The sequence below is a fragment of the Macrobrachium rosenbergii genome, chromosome 59 (assembly GCF_040412425.1).
Source record: "Macrobrachium rosenbergii isolate ZJJX-2024 chromosome 59, ASM4041242v1, whole genome shotgun sequence".
Classification (NCBI taxonomy): Eukaryota; Metazoa; Arthropoda; class Malacostraca; order Decapoda; family Palaemonidae; genus Macrobrachium; species Macrobrachium rosenbergii.
In genome coordinates, this window is record NC_089799.1 from 36,434,212 (window position 1) to 36,447,432 (window position 13,221).

The 13,221-nt window shown below is 37.3% G+C and overlaps 1 protein-coding gene and 1 long non-coding RNA gene across 2 annotated transcripts; one reads left to right on the forward strand and one right to left on the reverse strand.

Annotated features, from left to right (window-relative positions):
- Positions 1 to 804: 804 nt before the first annotated feature.
- Positions 805 to 1,362, reverse strand: LOC136837686 (uncharacterized). Its single transcript, XM_067102559.1, has one exon. It carries the CDS (start codon positions 1,360 to 1,362, stop codon positions 805 to 807), a length of 558 nt encoding a protein of 185 aa, XP_066958660.1.
- Positions 1,363 to 6,319: 4,957 nt separating this feature from the next.
- Positions 6,320 to 10,523, forward strand: LOC136837340 (uncharacterized). Its single transcript, XR_010852654.1, has 3 exons — positions 6,320 to 6,466; positions 7,456 to 7,543; positions 10,329 to 10,523. It is a non-coding gene; the product is annotated as an uncharacterized lncRNA (long non-coding RNA).
- The last annotated feature ends 2,698 nt before the right edge of the window (positions 10,524 to 13,221 follow it).

A 13,221-nucleotide genomic window follows, 5' to 3' on the forward strand; every position in this document is an offset into this window, starting at 1 on the left:
AACAAATATAATCATTAGTGACGAGTTTACATCATCCATGAACACTGTACATTCTTCACCGTAGCCTTGCGCTCAGAGTACCGATTCATCAGGAACTCGCGAAGTACTCGCTACTTACTATATTCTCCTTCAAGGCTCCCTTACGACTCACACTTGTGTATAGTTCACCTTACTCGCAATTTTTTCTATCACGCTGTCCTTTCCAGCATTCACAGAGCCATTCATTCTCGCTGTGCGAGGGCTGCTTTTCTGTGCGGCCTGGCTCGCTCAGCACCTTCCCCCTTACATCGCGCGCTTGCTCTTCGGCAAGCTCGCTGCTGTCGTCACTTAGACATCGAACACATTCCCTTCTGTCTCTCGACTATCACGCACACTTAAATCGATCAGGTCGTCGTCCTCTTCTTCGGACATTTCTAAGGGAACAATGTGATTAATTGCGCACAGGTGCACCTCTCCTTCGTAAAGGATCTTGGCTGATCGCGCCACAACCTGGGGGTCAGTATACATTGTAAGGACCCTCCCAAGTGGCCAATCTCTGCGTTTTCTGGATTTGATCTTGATCAGGACGATATTGCCTGCCTTAAGAGGCATAGCTGCTGCTTTCCTTGAATCATGGCGCTCCTGTAGCGCCCCTAAGTAGCCATCTCTCCAATAATCCTTGAATTTGCTGGGGGCGGCTTTCAGACAAAAATAACGATGACAAAGTTGCTTCGTTGTTAGGGTGTCCCACATCCCTCTGTGGGGCGTAACTAGTGGCAGAAGTCGAATCAAATCCCCTTGTATAAGGTGAGAAGGTGTAATGACTCAGATGTCTCTCTCATCACCCGAGTACATCACGGGGTGGTTGCTGATAACAGCCTCTGCTTCTTTTACCAACGTTCGAACCTGCTCTGGGTGAAAGATGTTCCTGCGGAGTGTCGTCTTTAAGGTGCGTTTTACCACACCAATCATTCTCTCGAAGAAGCCTCCCTTCCAAGGAGAACGGGGGGTTTGGAAGTGCCATGTAATACATGTATTCCGCAGGTATTGCTGGGTCTCCTCTTGATGATAGATTTCCCTGAGAAAGGTGTCTGCTGCCCTAAAGGTGGTGGCATTGTCGCTATATATTCTCGAGGGCGTGCCATGCGACGCCGCGAATCTTCTTAGCATAAGTATAAACACGTCCGCCTTCAACGTGTCGATGTCTAAATAAACAGCTCGTCTGGCCTTACAGATGATCAGCAGTAAGTAAACCACTCCGGTGTCGGTCTTGATAGGTCTAGTGTGGTCCAACCCCACACATTCGAAGGGTCTGTTCAAGGTGGTACTTGCAGCAGGAAGTTGCTGAGGCGGTGGGAGTCGTAGTGGGGGCTGGAAAGCCATCTTACACATACTGCATGCTCGGATCACACCCTTAGCTAAAGTTCTCAATCCAGGCATCCAGCATTCCTGGCGGAAAAGTACGATTAATACATTGACACAATAATGGGCGTGTGTTGCATGCAAATGATTAACCCTCTCCGGTCCAGACGGGTCGATCCAAATGTTTACGCTCAGGTCTTGGTCATTTACTCCTTGGTGAACAGTTGAAGATTTAGACGCAGTGGAAGTTTCCACAAAATGCTTTCTAATTTTACCCGTGTAATTTTTATTATCACTAAAGTGGTGCCATTGGAAAGCTCATAGTTTATTCTAAAGTATATTAAAAGTTCTCAAAAATAAGATAACACCTACCACAGTTTTAGATGTGATGAAAAAGGACCAAAAATAATTTTTAGCATTTCTTATTCTCTTCCTCTGTCTTCAAAGGTCAACAAATATATTTTCTGGTTAATCAAATGTAATAAATTTTATGTAAGTAGATAGAACATTCCTTACTTATTGTCATGGTAAATATTTCAGTCGAAATAAATTAATATTTTATGAATGACAAGGCAATTAACAGAAGCGACCATCAAGCCCATTACTGGTGTTTCGGTGATAGCCGGCGTTGGCAGCACTGACTGCTAGATTCGACATCGTCCCACGTGGAATAAGTGAAATTTAAAAATGTATCAATGAGTTTCTTTTTTAAACAAACCCAACTGTAGAATTGGGACTCAATGATATATTTTTTGTATTTCATATATATATATATATATATATATATATATATATATATATATATATATATATTATATATATATATATATATATATATATATATATATATATATATATATATATATATATATATATATATATATATATATATATATATATATATATATATATATTATATAAATATAATTATATATATATATATATATATATATATATATATATATATATATATATATATATATATATATATATATATAATGTGTGTAATGAAAAAGCGAGAAAGTGATGAAACTGGATAAAATCAAAATGAAAATGACTATGAACCATCACAACTATAATTCGTTTCACTTAAAAATTTATGTACAGGCTCTGGAAACAAGCAAAGGCTTTGATTTTTTCCAACATGAGCAGTTATCATCACTTCCTCATCTTGTGTTGAACTGAAATAAAAACCCGCAAATTTGCGTTACCACCTTTTGTATAAAGCAAGTGAGTTATGAATCACAGCAATTTGCTGTTTCCCAAGCCGAAGCTATTATTGGTTCATGGTTTATGTCCTATTTGCTACAACGGTAGTTTGCACGTGGGATAACTATCATTGCTTCAGTAACAACTGATGTTACTAATTACAGCCCAGTTGGAAAAGACAAATTGCTGTTTATCACAGATACGGCAGCAAACAAAAGGTGGCGAACAGGAAATCATGCAATTTCTGTGTAGCTCAGTTCAGTATAACCAAGTGAAGGGTAAAATATTAAAAAATTCGTATAAGCGAATACAGGACATAAGAAAGTTCGTAGTAGTGAATTTACAGAGGGACCTTTTAGTATGTAAACATATTGCAGATAACAAAGGTAGGAAAATGTGGCATGTACAGTATATTTGTGTGTGTATGCGTATGATGGGAATGTGACTGGGGAGGGATTTGGGGTTATTAATTTATATTTACAATGCCTAGTTACTTAGGGGGGTGGTTAATTATGTACATTTTTACATAATGCAATTCCATTGTGAAACTACATTAGTTTTACATTTAGTTTTATGGGTCCAATAAATTTATTGTTTCTCGTATTTTTTTATCTTTTATTCATTAATGCAGGTTGTCCAATAAATTTTACAATGATAATTTTTCTGAATATAAATATTTGGTTGGAGATTGTTATGGAGTGACCTTGACCTTGTGTTCTTCCCCTCAGGCTGTTGGTGGGGAGGCCTTGCTCTAACTCCTCCCATCTGGACGTTCAGCGTCGGCTTGATTGTTATATATACAGCCTTTGTTATTGTTAGATACTGACATGCGTTGCTTTTGCATTTTATTCTGGTGTTGTCTATCAGTTCTTGCAATGCTTGTTTATTGTCTTTGCCTGTTTGTCTGACTTTTTCATATTTTCTCACTTCTATATTCAGTCTTTGGTAGACCTAAGTAGTAGCTCCGCGGCGGCGATTTCCTTCTAACTTGACTTTTTCTACAGTTTTTTGGTTGTTAATTATGGATTTACCTTCAATTTTTGTTGCACGAATGTAATTAACCTGTAATTAACCCCTGAAGTCCATCCAACAAGGGGTTTCCATAAGCGATCTTCACAGGACAGAGCACGGGTACGTCTGGAACGGTTCATATCCCGTCCGGCATGTGCAATAACTTGTTACAGTATGAGTACCCCCGGGGCCAGTACTAAACACGGCGAAGGGCCATTCCATCCCCCCGATGCCAGTACTAAACAGGCGAAATGCATCCTACTCCCTCCTGTTATCACATGGCTCCCTCTCGTTTTTCCCTTCCAGAGGGCGCCTCCCCAACGTAAACATGTCCACTCCATTTCTGTGTTCTCCCCCACCCAAAGCCCCGAATTCCCACAGTCCCCCTTTACTGTTGAGTAGAGTTAGGGGGCACATAACAATTGGCCGACAACAAACAAACTCACCGCCAGTGTCAGAAGCCCTAAAAGTGTAGAAAATAAACCAGTTTCCAAGGTAAGAACAGGCGTGGAGCTGGTACTCAGAATTACCCAGTCTTTTTTTCAAAATTCTGGAGAAGGAAAACCGATCTGGGTGTGGTCATAATCCACATTGGTATTCATCTCCTTGGGCACAGATCCACCAGCTGTTGGCGTTCACCTCCCCAGGGGATAAAACTCACTGGTATTTCTTCCTCGGCTTTTGTCGAGTATGTTCATTCAGAAGGCTATAGTGCTATGCAATAGTAAAATGTTAAAGAATTTATGGTGATTATGAAATCCATAGCTGTATATACATATGCAAATGTAATAATAACATGAGCTTTCGCATGTTTCCAAACATACTTCATAATATACAATGAAATATTAAAGTAGTCAAGATTAATTAAGCAGAAGCGAAAAGTCAATCTTAAAATGAACATTCAGTAGTTATAAGGTAATTCAGATGTTGATTTGCTTTGGATAGTTGCCTAACAAGTATAAATTTTGTGACTATCGATTCCATATCCTCAACGATCTCCGGTCAATATAGTTTATATCGTCGTGATTATCTTGTTCAGTAGTCAGGGGAAGTCCACTCGGTCAGCATCGGCGCCCTAAGCATGACTTTTTTCTGACTTTTTTACCTGTGACTTTTTACCTGGATTCGTGAACAACTCTTTACCATATTTCTACGGACTCGCCATAACCCATAAGAAAGGCATTCTCTGACTCCCAGTTTTGTGAAATTAAGTCTCGTTCATTTTTACTCTATCAGAAACTTAGCGGGTTTGCTGACACATTTCCAAGGTAGTTTATAAAACACGCGAGGACTCGATTCAGAAATTCTATAAATTAAATATTACAGTGAACGACATAACGCTCACAAGCCAGGACGCGGAATTATTATTCACAAAGGTTCATGTAAACGACATCCTGAATTTCATAAGGGAAAAAATCTACTCCTTACAAAGACCTATTTCCTCTGGGCAGTGAAAAAGTTGAATTAATCAAGCTCCGTTTAACCAATAACATGCCCTCTTTTAACTGAAAGGCTTACAAAGATTTTAATGTGGGATGGGCAGCCTGCTATTCCTCTTTAAGCCAATCATGATTCCTCTTGGATGTAAGTTGTTATTCCGTAGTGAACTGGATATTAAAGTATACTGGTGGCTTAATATCTATCTATCTATCTATCTATCAATCTATATATATCTATATATATAATTATAATCCACATGATCATATTTTTCAGAGCTCCACCTACCATATATGTATATATATATATATATATATATATATATATATATATATATATATATATATATATATATATAATCCTGATGATACTCTAATAGTTTTCATAGCTCCACCTAATACTATCGAAACAGGATTCGAATATCAGGCGATGATCGAACAATATGATCTGGTTTCAGTGAATTCATTGACCACTGTTCGAATTAGCCGCTAATTGTATCACTTACGACAGATATAAATGATTTATTTAATGCCACTTAGTCATCCCACCTTCTCAATTTCCCCAAAATTTTGGCAGATAATTATCACTGCAAGCCTTGAATCCATCTGGCAAATCGCTAAAGGTGGCTTTTTACCGTAGCAGATTACGAACCTAAGCACCGTTATTATTAGTAATAATAAATTTAATTATAAAAATTACGTTGCATTCATCGGTGCGAGTTGATAAGCTCACCGTTGAATCACCTTAACAAAAGTGTTCTATACTATTTTTGTCTATGACTATGTCATTGTGACGCCATGTTGCATTAACTAATAATATAATGATGATAATATCCTTTGTTTCAGCTCCGGGCCATATACGATGAACGATAAATGAACACAATACAGTATACTAAATTAAGTACGCTTAGTAAAAAGTAATATTCATGAACTCTTATACCCAAGCACTGCTGAAAACAACAGCAACAGCTATAATAATAATAATAATAATAATAATAATAATAATAATAATAATAATAATAATAATAATTTTTCAGATGGGCTAACTTCTGCTGCATAATTGGGGTAGCTCGCTAAAAGGAAAGTGCCCGGCAACTCTCAATAATAATAATAATAATAATAATAATAATAATAATAATAATAATAATAATAATAATAATAATTTCTGTCGATTTTCTGATCATCGCCTTAAACTTCTTCGGTGGCGAAAGGGCGATAAAGTGACGTCCCACAAACAGGCAGTTGCAGCGGTCGTTGGCTGTTATCCTCAAGAACAGCTTGTTCCCGTGTTGTTGAGTCTCCAGCTTGGTAAGACAGGTTTCGTTGATACTAACTCCAGTTTCTCGTTCATTTGCGATTGGGATCTCAGCCGTGCTCTATTGGAGAGGGTCGTGGGTTTCACTTTGGTTTGATGTACGGTCATCCACAGGGATGATTCGTTCTCTGACGGCCCTTCGTGCGTTTTCAAAGTAAGGTGCTTCTTATGTTTTATAATTGTTTCAGTGTTTTTACGTCAGGATCGTAGCCCCTGCGGAATAGGAGAGTAGTTCTTTTTTAAATTTGCTCTTGTATGATCTTCACTTGCAGGCGGTATTTTGTTGTATAGTCTTTGTGCTCATTGTACAAGTTCTCTCTAGCCTGACTTACAATTTGTTCTAGGTTCATATCACCTATTTACTTCACTTGCATGTCTTCTGTTTACAATATTCGTTTGAGCTCCAAGAGGAGCTTGAGCAGTTTCTTAGATGTGTCGTATTATGAGTACACTTTGCGAGATTTTAGACGTGAAGGCGTGCTTCAAGGTTTGTTGGGTTGGCGAGTGGATACTGTTTTCAGTTTTGCGTTTTATAATTTTCAAATATTTAGATTGTGGTACTTGAGCTATGACATACAGTTGTATGAAAGTTTTTCGTTTGCGGGTTTTGTATCTTCAAATACTGGTACTTTCGATTCATTGTTGTAAATTCTTACAATAACTGTTCAAAATGTTTGTCAGGTATTGTTGTAGATTGCCTTTCAACATGGTATTTAATTCTTAGTTTCGAAGCTCATTTATTACTAAGCTGAACTAGATTGCTTTGAGTGGTAATTCTATGCACTTTGAACCATATTAGCAATCTTATGCAGTGCTACGGATATTTTCGTTTTAACTTTATACTGCAATAAGGCAAGTCTTATGATGCAATAGGGTTTAAAGGTTATTGAGGATTAGAGACGCCTAACTAGACTACCATAGCCTTCCTGAGATATATTAAGTTGATTTGAACTTAATTATTGTAGGCTTAAGTGGAAAGAAGCTAGTAATAACGCTCAAGTATTTATAAAGCCTTGCTTGCTACTGTCTTAGTATTTTAAAACTTATCAGTTGGCCCAGCTGATTGTAACCAATAGTCAGCCTTTGGCTCTTTCCACGTGCTAGAACATTTTGGGTTTTATTATATTTTTTTTTTTATTTCAGGTCAGGGAGTCTTGAAATAAGCGTGCCACAATGAGTTACTGAATTGTCTTGGATGTACCGATACCTTATGACTAAACAGGATTAATGGGTGAGTAAGTATTTGTTTTTTTTAGCTGAGTGACTTTAGCAACCCTCCCAAACATTTTTAGCTTGGTTTTTTCAGTCAAAACTCTTAAGTTTTCATTTTAAGTTTAGGCCTTGTTTTAATGCATTTGGTTTATTTTTTCAGATTCAAAACTTTAGTTTTGAGAATTTTTTTTCTTTAAAATTGTAAAGGTTAAAATGTATATTTTCCAGCTTTGAACATTTCAAGAAATTTCAGGATTTGTTTCAGCTTGAACTTTTTCTAAGTTAATTTTTATTTTTGATTAGTTTAGGTATATTTTAGCATCAAAAGTTTGTGCGTGGAAGCTTGATTGATGTGCGTGGAAGCTTGATTGATGTGCGTGGAAGCTTGATTGATGTGCGTGGAAGCTTGATTGATGTGCGTGGAAGCTTGATTGATGTGCGTGGAAGCTTGATTGATGTGCGTGGAAGCTTGAGTTAATTTTTGAAAGTTTGTAGATTAAATCTGTGCGTGGAAGCTTGAGGTAATTTTTGAAAGTTTGTAGATTAAATCTATTTTTTTAAGTTAGTGGATTTTTAAAGTTTATAGATTAAACTTTTCTTATGTGGTTTGATCTTGTAATTTCAGCTTAGGTTTTTTTGAAAGTTTGTAGATTAAATCTATTTTTTTAAGTTAGTGGATTTTTAAACTTTATTTTTTAAAGTTTTGCCTTATGTGGTTTGATCTTGTAATTTCAGCTTAGTTTTGTTTTTTAGAATTGTAAAGTTTGAAGAGTAAATCTAGTATTTTTTTAAGTTAGTGGATTTTTAAACTTTGTTTTTTAAACTTTTGCCTTATTATTTGATCTTGTTAAGTTTTTCAGTCTAGTTTTGTTTTTTTTAAAGTTCGTAAAGTTAAGTTTTATTTTCTAAATTTTAAAGTTTTTTGAACAGTTGACAATTTTAAAGCTCTAAAGTTGAGTTAATTATTTCGTCTAAAGTTGAAAGTTAAAGTTTTGCGTCTAAAGTTCAAAGTTAAAGTTTTGCGTCTAAAGTTCAAAGTTAAAGTTTTGCGTCTAAAGTTCAAAGTTAAAGTTTTGCGTCTAAAGTTCAAAGTTAAAGTTTTGCGTCTAAAGTTCAAAGTTAAAGTTTTGCGTCTAAAGTTCAAAGTTAAGTTTTTGCGTCTAAAGTTCAAAGTTAAGTTTTGCGTCTAAAGTTCAAAGTTAAGTTTTGCGTCTAAAGTTCAAAGTTAAGTTTTGCGTCTAAAGTTCAAAGTTAAGTTTTGCGTCTAAAGTTCAAAGTTAAGTTTTGCGTCTAAAGTTCAAAGTTAAAAGTCTTTTCAAAGTTAAAGTTTCTAAAGTTCAAAGTTAAAGTTTTGCGTCTAAAGTTCAAAGTTAAAGTTTTGCGTCTAAAGTTCAAAGTTAAAGTTTTGCGTCTAAAGTTTAGACGCAATTTAATTTTTTTTTTCCCCCCCACTTCCCAAGTCCACCTTTGCCGGGGTGGCGTTGCCACCTGCCAGGCAAAGGTGGACTTGCATGTTGTGCATGGTGACTTTGTCACCATGCACAACAGGAAGTTCAAAAACAAGCATGGTGACTTTGTCACCATGCACATTAGAGATTTCAAACCAACCAACTTCTCACTTAGGTTAGAACTGCAAGGTTGATAGTTTTCGTGTAGCTAGGACTTAATGGGAAGTTAGATTTGGAACTTGAAATATAAGACTACAATAGGGTGAAGAATGTGCTAATTTTATATAGATGGAGGGGTTAGGATAAAGGTAATAAATGCTAAAGTCTATCTCTTAAGGATGCTGGGAATAGACTGGGGTAAAAAACGCGGTAGTCAGACCTAGGGAGACATTTGACAGTGCAAGTTATTAATAGCAGAGGGTATTACAGGACTTGGGCCTTTTGTTTGGTCATGGGCCTTTTGTTTGGTCATGAGATGTAAGTTTGAATGTATAGGGGAGCTGAGAATAGGGTAGGGTAACTCTGACATAAAAGTAACATAGATCATTCCCACTAGTAAATAGGAACTAGACGGGTAATAGGTAGATCTTAACGATTTTCTAAGAGGCCTAGGTCTTGGGATGTTAAAGAATTTTTTTGACACTGATGTCGTGGACTTGTCAGGTATTTTAATAGGCTGGTTAATAGTGGAAAACGTAATTCATATTCTTGCACTATTTAATGTTAACATTGTTCCGTCAATGCGCTCAACACCCCCACCCTTCCCCCTCTTACTCTTCAAGCAAAGCTTTCATGTTAGGAAATACAGTTCAGATTGCATTGCATATTTTCGTTGGCCCCTACCTTCAGCGCCGAAGCTTGCTTCGGGAACACCTTTCTTATCCTGAATTCCCAGCTTAATTTTTCGCCCCGTTGGGTTGTGCCGTTTCAATTCCCTTAAGACTGGATTCTAAAGGACGAAAGTTGCCCGATAGGAGTGTTTGCATTGCATGGCACTTTTCATAGTTAGGTAGCACTAAAGTGAGATGCGGTTGTTTGTGTAAGATTGGTGCCCTATTAAATATATCTTAAAGGATGGCGCTCTCTATCCTGTTGTCTTTTTGGGATTTTGAAGGAACAGTGATGGTAATATATGGGATTGTTAATGTGGAAGTTGATGGCAGTTTGAAGTAACAATAATACTAATACGTGGGGTTGTTAATGGGAAAGTTTACTCACACAATATAGTAATTATAATAACCTTAGAATAGCTGCTGGGACTAACTGAACAGGCTATTTTCACTTTAAGAGGATAGGTTATGTCATGGAAACTTTCAGTATATTCTAAAATCAAACTACTACTTTTCTTATGCACAGACTCTTGGTGTAGCTGCAGCAGACCATAACATCGACACTAATGCTAATGGAAAGCAACGCTTTTTAAGACTGAATATCCTGTGAAGGTTCGAAGCGCTCTGAATTCGGTAACCCAGACAACAATAACTCAGCTTGCAGACGCTATGCATGTCCTGTGACGGTTCGAAGCGCACTAAATTCGGTTACCCTGACAACTACTGTAGAACTTAGATGTTGTGCTCTACCTGCTATTCAATTTTTTAATCCGACTACTTTGGATATGTAATAGTATTTACATGTATGAAGACCAGCTTAATATATTTGTCTGTAAACCTTTGTCCATTTCTTTAACCCAAAATGTCATGTGATGGGGTAGACTTTGTAATACTCCTTGAAAGACAAAGAATGCCCTATGAAATCAAGGGGTTGGTAGTTACTGATTGGTTGGTTAACAGAAGTAAGATGGGGAAACTGATATGAGAAATGAAGTAACTGAAATAACGGTTTTTAATTCTGAGGAGATTCTAGTATGTTAACCTCGAATCTTGTTTACTTGCCATAGTCTATGCAGATTTAAACTTCTCTTCAGCAAAGTGACAATGTATTTTGACCCCTCTGATGACAGGAGTAATTATCAAAAGTATGGACAGCAATTATAGGCTTACAAGATCATCGCATTTCGTAAACAACTTATTTTATGTATATAGGTGAATTTGCGCGCTGTAGATAAAAAACCCTTACTGCTGTCCGTTGTTGAATTTATAAACGAAGTGACGACAGATATTTCCGCTGAATATACTGTAGATTCGTGTGTGCTTCCATGCTTCTAGGAATTTCACACCATTAGTTATGTATAAATGCCTGTTAGTCAATATTGCAAAAATACAGATAGCTGTTTAGGCATTTCTACTGGAGAGGCATTAAAAGCATCGTAAATAATTTCCGTTAACTGGAGTAGGTTTAGCTTTGTACTGGAACATGATTATAATGGGAGTCACTTGTCAAGTGTTTTTAACGCCCTAGATATACCACTCTTTCCTTAGCTATGATGTTAAGATTATCTTTTTATTATTATATTTTTAATGTTTTGAAGCTCAAAATACACACGCACATTTTTATAACGGAGCCAGCGTAAGACCTTCCCATGGGGCAAAAAAACTATGTTGAAAATTCGAGAACAAGTCAGTCAGTCCCAAATGGGCTAATCCAGTTAAATTTTTTCAAATGTAATGCCATAATATATATACAATATGTAAGTCATGTATTGCCAGTTAATAACTGGTTTAAAATATTTTATTACTTTAATTGGATATGACTTAAATTATGACTTGATTGTTTTTGTTTGATTACCTGACATCTTTCCCAGCCAAAATTGTGAATTTTTCCCCGTGACTTTATCCTGTACCCAAGATCCTTCAGAAACTGTTTTTCCAAAGCATTAAGCTGCGCGGCAGCATTACAGTAATTGTTGGTTGGACGTTGCGTCCCTTTGAAAAGCAAGATAAGCTGATAACCCAGTCGCGTCTTCACTACGCTCTGTCGCACCTGTATCATCGCAGTTTTCCCACAATAAGCTGTAGGTCCCGTTGCTAAGTAACCAATTGGTTCTTCGCCACGTAACATAAGTCGAATCCTTCCGGTCAGCCCTAGGAGAGCTGTTAATCAGCTCAGTGGCCTGGTAAAACTAAGGTATACGTAACTTTTTTTTCCGACAATGTGAATTGTTCGTCATGGGAAATACACAGGGTGCCCAGTCTCCACCGACAATCTACAACACGTTCGTTTTCTACACATTTGATTTCACACCTTGCAGTGCCCATTGCGGTGATTGCCCGTAGGGGGCTACTCCCTTATGAGTAAAGAAATTCACGCCATCTATCCTTTCCATTCCAGTTACAAAATTAAAATAATCTGCTCCAGTGAGAAGATTGATGTCTTTCAGCAAATCACTTTAAGCTTTACTATCAGCTAATGTGTTATCCCCTACCTTCCAGTTGTTTTTTGACGTTTACTAATCCCAAATTATGAATGGGGCAACATGATCATGAACAACTTGACTCTAACCACGCGTTTTCCCAGATGAATTCTACCACCAACTATCTCGTATTCTCCCGTGACTGATTGAGAAGCAAAGGGGACTAAATTTAACTTTACCTTTCTTATTACTTTCAATTTCAATTTACGAGCCAATGGTGTTGAAATAAAGCTCCTCTGGCTACCAGTATCCAAAAACATCCTGGTAGCAACTGTTTGTTTCTGATTATACATAACTACTGTAGCGGTGGGTAATTCAGCAGTTCGTTCGTTCTTTACAGTTTTCGTACTGGTGGAAGGCTTTTCATTTACTTTACTTTTACTTTGATCACTACGATCGGAACTAGCTACAACGGTTGATAGAGTTCGATTCACACATTTTCCTTGGGAGGATTCAGGGGGTGACTGTGACAGTCTTTCGGTGTTGGACTACTGGTCGGGCGATTGTTTGGTGGGACGGACTAAGGTGTGTATGGTTAGAACGATTTCCCGAGGACACATTGTGAGACAATTTATTGCTGCCACTCCCTTCAAGGTGGTGACGCCTTTCCTTACAGAGTTTACAAGTTCGTCTACTGGGGTATTGATGACTCGCATGTCCTGTAGCTAAGCAATTAAAACATCTGCGATTGAGTATGAGCTGGCGCTTTTTGGCGGCAGCATTGGAAAATTTGGTACATTGATACGCTGTGTGATAAGTTACAGAATGGGCAATTCTCGGAGCGTGAGGCGTTCGAGCGTACAGTTCCAGTTTGAACATTAACTGAAAGATCTTCGCCCTTCTGGAGGGCATCATTCTCACATGAGGGAATTATGTAATCAATAGCAGAATACATTTCGTCAAGATTAAAGTCGCACTTTCTCAGATGATCAGTAATGC

Bases quoted from the DNA above. Each gene is read 5' to 3' on its own strand.
- LOC136837686 (XM_067102559.1), bottom strand. From the start codon at position 1,362: ATGGCTTTCCAGCCCCCACTACGACTCCCACCGCCTCAGCAACTTCCT.